At 37.7% G+C, this 8,806-nt stretch overlaps 1 protein-coding gene across 1 annotated transcript in view; it reads left to right on the forward strand.

Annotated features, from left to right (window-relative positions):
• The window catches only part of E2F7 (E2F transcription factor 7), a 60,478-nt gene that overhangs the window by 21,466 nt on the left and 30,206 nt on the right, over positions 1-8,806 (forward strand). The window contains exon 2 of the mRNA XM_007947568.1: positions 2,177-2,452. Within this exon, the coding sequence (XP_007945759.1) occupies positions 2,177-2,452 (276 nt within the window). The remainder of the gene's footprint in view (positions 1-2,176; positions 2,453-8,806) is intronic.

Here is an 8,806-nt window from a genome sequence, read left to right on the forward strand (position 1 = left end):
CAGTCCCTAGAGCCTGGCACTTTGAACTTGGACTTAAAGCCTCCAAACTGTAAGAATAAACTCCTGTTTGTTAAGGCCATCCCATTTGTGGTGTATTCTTGTCAGAGCAGCACTAGGTAACCAGGACACCTTGTTAGTTCAGTGATTCTGTGTATTCCTTCCATCTTCTTTTGATGCTTCCTGCATAGTTCAATATTTTGCCCATAGAATCCTTCAATATCACATCTCAAGACCTGAATTTTTCTTCACTTCTTTCAGTTTGAAAAATGCCAAAGCATGTTCTTTCCTTTTTGTTTTCTAACGCCAGGTCTTTGAACACTTCGTTATAATACTTTGTCTTTTTGAGAAATCTTTTCAGCTCTTTTACTTACTTCATCATTTTTTCCATTTGCTTTACTACTCTGTATTCAAGAATTAGTTTTAGAGTCTCTTGTACCATCCATTTTGGTCTTCTTTCTTTCCTCTTTTTTTAATGACCTTGTGCTTTCTTTGTATATGAGGTCCATGATATCATACCACAACTCATCTGATCTTCAGTCATTGGTGTTCAATGAGTCAAATCTATTCTTTATATGGTCTCTAAATCTATTCTTTATATGGTCATACCAGAACTCGTCTGGTCTTTGGTCATTGGTGTTGAATGAGTCAAATATATTCTTTACATGGTCTCTAAATTCAGGTGGGATATACTCAGGATTATATTTGGGCACTCATGGACTTGTTTTAATTTTCTTCAGCTTCTACTTGAACTTCCATGTGAGCAATTGGTCTGTTCCTTCATTGGCCCCTGGCCTTGCTCTGAGTGGTGATACTGAGCCTTCTGTATCATATCTTTCCACAGATGCAGTCTATTTGACTCCTGCATATTCCATCTGGCGAGTTCCACATTTATATTCACCATTTATACTGAAAAAAGATATTTGGAATGAATAAGTCATTGGTCATGCAAAACTCTGTCATGTGATCTTGTGTCATTTTTATTACCAAGGCCATGTTTTCCAATTACCGATCCTTCTTCATTATTTCCAAGTTTGGCATTCCAATCACCAGTAATTTTCAACACATTTGATTAAATATTCAATTTCTTCCTCTTTGGCGTTAGTGGTGTATAAATTTGAATAACAGTCATATTGCCTTGTGGATATTATCACTAACAGCATTGTACTTCAGGAGAGATGAGGATGTTCTTTTTGATGATGAGTGTAACACCATTCCTCTTTAAGTTATCATTTCCAGCATAGTAGACCCAATGATAGTATGATTCAAAATCAAACAATCAACAGTTTATTTGAGCTTACTAATGGCTAGGATATTGATCTTTATGCATTCCATTTCATTTTTGATGACTTCCAATTTTCCTAGAGTCATACTTCATGCATTCTGCATTCCAGTTATTAATGGATATTTGCAGCTGTTTCTTCTCATTTTGAATTGTGCAAGGAAGTTGTGAAGTTCAGTAAATGAAGTTTTTGAAAGCTTTACTCTATCTACACATTAAGGTCACCTCTACTTTGAGGTTGGAGCTCTGGTGGCACAGTGGTTAAAAGCAATTGGCTGCTAACCAAAACGTCAGCAGTTTGAACCCACTAGCATCTCTGGGAGAAACATGAGGTAATCTGCTTCTGTGGATTTACAGCCTTGGAAACCCTATGGGGCAGTTTTACTCTGTCCTTTGGGATCACTATGAGTCAGAATCAGCTCAGTGGCAATGGATTTAGTTTTTTGTTTTTCTGTTTAGAGGAGGCATTTGTACTTTTGAGTGCCCTCCAGCTAGAGAGGCTCACCTTCTGGCACCATCAGGCAGTGTTCCACTGCTATTCATAATGTTTTCAGTGGCCATCTTTTTTCAGAAATAGACTATCATATCCTTCCTCCGTCTGTCTTAGTCTGGAAGCTCTGCTGAAACGTGTCTGCCGTGGATGACCCTGCTTTTATTTGAAATAATAGTGGCATAACTTCCAGCATCACAGCAATGCATGAGCCACCACAGCACCAAAAACTGACGGACAAGTGGTGGTGAATTTTCATTAGTCCCAGCCTAATCATTTTCAGCCTTGAACATAAGGGTCTACTTTCATTTTCATGACTTAATGAATGCTGGGAGTAAAGTATACTCTTAACTAATACCTGTACTTTCTCATTCTTGGTAAAAAAATCTCGTTTTTCTTTTAAATAGGAAAATATATTTGTTGACCGATCAAGGATGGCTCCGAAGACTCCAATAAAAAATGAACCAATTGATTTATCCAAACAAAAAATCTTCACTCCAGAAAGAAATCCAATTACTCCAGTTAAGCTTGTCGACCGACAACAGGTAGAACCATGGACACCCACAGCTAACCTGAAAATGCTCATTAGTGCAGCCAGCCCTGACATAAGGGACCGGGAGAAGAAAAAGGGACTGTTCAGACCCATCGAAAACAAGGATGTTGCATTTGCAGACTCTCTACAGGTAAACAGGCTGAGATCCTAAGGACTTTTCACTGAATTTTTAAAAATATGTACTTGATAATCAAAAAGGCCCTTAATTCAATGGAAAAACAGTTCACCCTTAGCTTTCCCCAAATCACAATAAAAAGTTTAAAAAAGGGGGGGAAAAAAAAACCCTCTAGAGCACAGTTCTACTCTGACATACATGGGGTCATCATGAGTCAGAATAAAAAAAAAAGTGACTGAATTCTCAAAGTATTTTTCAATTACTATTGAGCCAAAAGTAATAGTAAACTTAATGGCTTTTTAATTTTATAGCTGAAATGGAATATATATTTTGTATTTCCTTTTTCATAATTAATACTTTCTTCTGTTACTCCCTTACCCAGTAGACATTTTAAAATGACAGACTTTTTTTTGTAATGTTGCTGTTGTTGTTATGGTTATGTGCCGTCCAGTTGAACCCGACTCATAGCAACCCCTCCTTGGGTTGCCAAGGCAGTATTAATCACTACGGAAGTAGATTGCCCAACCTTCCTTCCGAGGAGTGGCTGGTGGGTTTGAATCGTCTGCCTTCTGGTTAGCAGTCAAGTGCCTTAGGCACTACACTACCAGAGCTCACTTTTTATGTAATAGTACTTAATAATTTGACTTAATGAAGGAATTTGCTTTGTTTTTTTATGATGTGAATTTTCACTTTGCTCCAGTTTTAAGGGTAGTGTTGTTGCTGTTATATGCCGTCAAGCTGGACCCGACTCATAGAGACCCCTCCTTGGGTTGCCGAGGCAGTATCACTACAGAAGTAGATTGCGCAACCTTCCTTCCAAGGAGTGGCTGGTGGGTTTGAACCGCCAGCCTCCTGGTTAGCAGTCAAGTGCCTTAGGCACTATGCTACCAGAGCTCCCTGTAGAGTCTCAATAATTTTGACATGGAAAATTTCATTCTCACGTATTTGCAGAGTTTTCTTGGCAGGAAGGGGGCTTTATAAAAGTAAAGATATTTTTAAATGACCTGTCCAGTGAGGGAATCAGCTATTGAATAAGGATCTTTAAAAGATACATAATTTTTTAAAAAGTATATTTAAAAAAAAAAAAAAGTCTATTTGACTCTCCTATCAAACTTTTCCCCAGACTTGCTAACACAAAAAGAAGTACTCATAGGTTTGAATCTTACTTCTTTGCCAGTTTTCCTACTTTTGTTGATTTTTCCCCCCTATAAAAATTGTCAAAATGAAAAAAATTAGGGAGAAAACAGTTTAACCCATCTCTGAATTACAGTTGAAATTACAAAAGCAAAATGCAGACACAAACATGAGAATCTAGTTCTCTATTAAACCAGACACTAAAGAACAAATATGCAAAAGAGTGCCACTTTTCTTAGTAAACATTTTTTTACTTTGAAAATGTAGTTACTTTTCATTAAAAATATCTCATATGTTATTTTTAAATATAATTAAGTGTTTTAAAATTAAAATCTCCATTTTAATTTATAATATGGTGAACAGTGATAGATAAAATTCATATAAACAAAAAGCTTTTGGGAGAATTTCTATAATTTTTAAATAAAGGAATTTTAAGACCAAAAGTTTGAGAACTGCTATTCTATAGTGTACATACACCTAGTGGTCCTGCTAGGTCAGTTGATATGCAAGAATGCCAGAATGTTTTCTAAAGTACTGTTTGCTTCCACCAGCAATGTGTACAAATTTATTGATCCACATCATCTCTGATACTTGTCCAATTGATTGATTTCTGCCAGTCTAGTGGGTATACAATTGTATCTTATTTTGTTTATTTACAATCTTTGATTACTCATGAGGTTCATCATCTTTCTTCAAGTTTACTGACCACCGTGTTTCCTCTTCCGTGCAATGCCTGTTCATGTTATTTGCTGATTTCTGTTGGGTTGTTTTTCTCTTTCTGATTGATTGGTAGAAGTTTATTATATATTCTTAAGACTAAACCTTTATCAGTTATACATGTTACGTACATTCTTTCAGTTTGGTGCTTCTCTTTTTACTTTATTGTTTACTGGTAAACAAAGTTCTTAATTTTAACCTAGTCCTATTTATCAATTCTTTCTTCTAAGGCTGGTGCTTTTTATGTATATATAAAGAAACCATTCCCTATTCCAAGGTTAGAAAAATATTTTTGTCATTTAAGATTTGCTTTATAAGTTTAAATCCTTAATCCATTTGGAATTAATTTTATGAATTATGTGAATCAAAGATACTATTTTTTTTTGTGTGTGTGTAGATAATTAGTTGCCCCAACCCCATTTATTCAATAGTTCTTTCTCTGTTCCACAGCTGGCAGTGCTACCCCTGTGACATATCACAGTTTCATTTATGTGTGGGTCTGTTTCTGGACTCTGCTATTGCTCAATTTTCCTGTCCCTACACCAATACTCTATTATAATAAGCCTTGGTGCTAGATAAAGCAATACTCTCACTTTGTTTTCAGAAGGGTCTTGGCTATTAACCCTTGTTTCCCTTATAGACTAAGCTAAGGGAGACAAACTTGTCTGTCAATTTGTCATCTGTGGCAAGAAGAGATGGAAAAGCTCAATATCTTCAGCCAAAACAAGACCAGGGGCTGATTGTGGAACAGACCATCAACTGCTCATATGCAAGTTCAGCTTGAAGTTGAAGACAATTAAAACAAGTCCACAAGAGCCAAAATATGACCTTGAATATATCCGTCCTAAATTTAAAGACCATCTAAAGAATAGATCTGATGCATTGAACACCACTGACTGAAAACCAGAAGAATCGTGGGATGACATAAAGAACATCATCCATGAAGAAAGCAAGAGGTCATTAAAAATATGAGAAAGAAAAGACCAAAATCAATGTCAGAAGAGACTCTGAAACTTGCCCTTGAGCAGAGAGTAGCTAAAGTACATGGAAGAAATGACAAGATAAAAGAGCTGAACAGAAGATTTCAAAGAGCAGCTAGAGCAGACAAAGCCAATTCCTATAATGAAATGTGCAAAGACCTGGAGTTAGAAAGGGAAGAACGTGCTCGGCATTTCTCAAGCTGTCAGAACTGAGGAAAAAATGTAAGCCTTGAGTTGCAATATTGAAAGATTCTATGGGCAAAATATTGAATGATGCAGGAAGTATCAAAAGAAGATGGAAAGAATACAGAGTCACTGTACCAGAAAGAACTGGTCAATCTTCATCCATTTCAGGAGGTGGCATATGTTCAAGAACCAGTGGTATTGAAGGAAGAAGTCGAAGCTGCACTGAAAGAACTGATGAAGAACAAGGCTCCAGGAATTGACTGAATACCCATTGAGATGTTTCAACAAATGGATGCCCCACTGGGGGCACTCACTTGGTTATGCCAAGAGATTTGGAAGACAGCTACATGGCCAACTGCCTGGAAGAGATCCATATTTGTACCCATTCCAAAGAAAGGTGATCCCATAGAATGTGGAAATTATCGAACAATATCATTAATACTGCATGCAAGTAAAATCTTACTGGAGGTAATTCAAAAACGATTGCAGCAGTATATTGACAGAGAACTTCCAGAAATGCAAGCTGGATGGATTCAGAAGAGGACATGGAATGAGGGATATCATTGCCGATGTCACATGGATCTTGGCTCAAAGCAAAGAATACCAGAAAGATGTTTACTTGCGTTTTATTGACTATACAAAAGCATTTGATTGTGTGGATCATAAAAAATTGTGGATAACATTGAGAAGAATGGGAATTCCAGAACACTTAATTGCACTTAGGAGGAACCTGGACATAGACCAAGAGGCTGTCGTTTAAATACAAAATGGAAACACTGCATGGTTTAAAATCAGGAAGGGAGTGTGTCAGGGTTGTATCCTTTCACCATACTTATTCAATTTATATGCTAAGCAGATAAACCTAGAAGCTGGACTGTATGAAGAAGAATGTGGCATCAGGATTGGAGGAAGAATCAGTAACAACCTGTGATACGCTGACAACACAACTTTGCTTGCTGAAAGTGATGATGACTTGAAGTACTTACTGAAGAAGATTGAAGACTACTGCCTGCAGTATGGGTTACATTCAATATAAAGAAAACAAAAACCCTCACAACTGGACCTATAAGCAGCATTACAATAAATGGACAAAAGATTGAAGTTGTCAAAGACTTCACATTGCTTGGTTCTACAATCGACACCAATGGAAGCAGCAATCAGGACATCAGATGATGTATAAAAAACCAAGAACCAAACCCACTGCCAATGAGTCCAGCGACCCCTCCTTGGGTTTCTGAGGTGGTAACACTACGGAAGTAGATTGCCCAGCCTTCCTTCCGAAGAGTGGCTGGTGGGCACATCGGCTGCAAAGAACCTCTTTCAAGTGCTGAAGAGTAAAAATGTCTCCTTGAGGACTAAGGTGTGCCTGACACAAGCCGTGATATTTTTAATCGCCTCATATGCATGTGAGAGCTGGACAACAAATAAGGAAGACCGAAGAAGAGTTGATGCTTTTGAGCTGTGGTGTTGGAGAAGAATGCTGAAAGTACCGTGGACTGCTAAAAGAACTAACAGGTCTGTCCTGGAGGATGTACAGCCAGAATGCTCCTTGGAGGTGAGAATGGCCAGACTTCATCTCACCTACTTTGGTCATGTTGTCAGAAGGGACCATTCCCTGGAGAAGGGTGTCATGCTTGGTAAGGTAGAGGGTTGACGAAAGAGGGGAAAGCCCTCAACGAGATGGATTGACACAGTGGCAGCAGCGATGGGCTCAAGCATAGCAAGAATCACGGAGCTGTCTCAGGACTGGGCGGTGTTTGGTTTTGCCGTGCATCGGGTTGCTATGAGTCGGAGGTGACTTGATGGCACCTGACAACAACAATAATTATGTGAGTCAAGGATACAATTTTGTTTTTTTTCTGTATAGATAATTAGTTGCCCTAACCCCATTTTTTAATAGCTCTTTCTCTTTTCCACAGTTGGCAGTGCTACCCCTGTGGCATATCACAGTTTCATTTATGTGTGGGTTTATTTCTGGACTCGTCTCTTCCATTGGTCAATTTACCTATCCCTACACCAATACTCTATTATAATTAGCCTTGGTACTAGATAAAGCAATACTCTCACTTTGTTTTCAGAAGGGTCTTGGCTATTCTTGTTTTCCATATATACTTTAGATGGGCTTTTAATTTGTGTTGCATCAGATCTGTTAGATTAATTTGAGACCAATTAACATTTTTATGGTACTGATTCTTTCTATCCATGAAGATAGTCTGTTTCTCCATTATTTAGATCCAAGCTTTAGCATTTTATGAATAATAAGATTTTTTTGGTGACTTCCTTATCTTTTTTTTTTTAATGTATCTTACCGAAATATAATTTATGTATAGTGAAATACACAAAACCAAAGTGACATAGGTCAACGCACTTCTTTCCTTTTTTTTTTTTTTTTTTTTCAGTGTTCCTTCCCCTTCCCTCCCACCCCTGGCAACCAACAAATAGTTTCCCTCCATATGTAAACCTTTCCTTGACCCTCCACAGCAACAACCTTATACTATATTGGTCCTTCTGTGATTAATGTTTTCCCTCAGCATAATGTCCTCAAAGTTCATTCATGTTATGTGGTGTTTTGCAGACTCTACACTATTCTTTAGTGCTGCATAGAATTCCATTGTGTTACATGCCATAGTTTGGTCATCCACTCTTCCATTGATGGGCACATAGGTTGTTTCCATCTTTTTGCTCTTGTAAATAGTGCTGCGATGAACATGGGTGTGCATATTTCTGTTTCTGTCCTAGCTCTTACCTCTCTAGGTTATATACCTAGTAATGGGATTGCTGGGTCAAATGGTATCTCCAATTCCAGCTTTCTAAAGAATCACTGTACTGTTTTCCACACTAGTTATATCACTTCACATTCCCACCAGCAGTGTATGGGAGTCCTAATCTCTCCACATCCCTGCTAGCATTTGTTATTTTCTGTCTTGTTGAACCTTGCCATCAGTGCTGGGGTGAGATGGTATCTCACTGCTGTTTTGATTAGTATCTCTCTGATGGCCAGTGATCATGAGCATCTCTTCATGTATTTGCTGGCCACCTGAATATCCTCCTTGGTGAAGTGTCTATTCATGACTTCTGCCCATGTTTCAATTAGATTGTTAATTCCTTTGCTGTTGAGGCATTGGAGTTTTCTATAGATCTTAGAGATAAGTCCATTAAATATGCAATTAGTGGCAAATATGAATTTGTCACTGTCATTTTTGTTATGTGCTTTTTTTGTAGGGTTGATTACTTTGTTCCATATAATTTTCTGTGTTGAGCTCTCATTTTGTTTGAGTTGTGTTATCACCTCCTTCGTTGCTGTTGTTTTAGTATTTGCTAAATATTTGTGCTGGTCCTCTATTTTGATGTG

Source organism: Orycteropus afer, unplaced genomic scaffold, assembly GCF_000298275.1.
Source record: "Orycteropus afer afer isolate SDZICR_OR568_19922 unplaced genomic scaffold, OryAfe1.0 scaffold00190, whole genome shotgun sequence".
Taxonomy (NCBI): Eukaryota; Metazoa; Chordata; class Mammalia; order Tubulidentata; family Orycteropodidae; genus Orycteropus; species Orycteropus afer.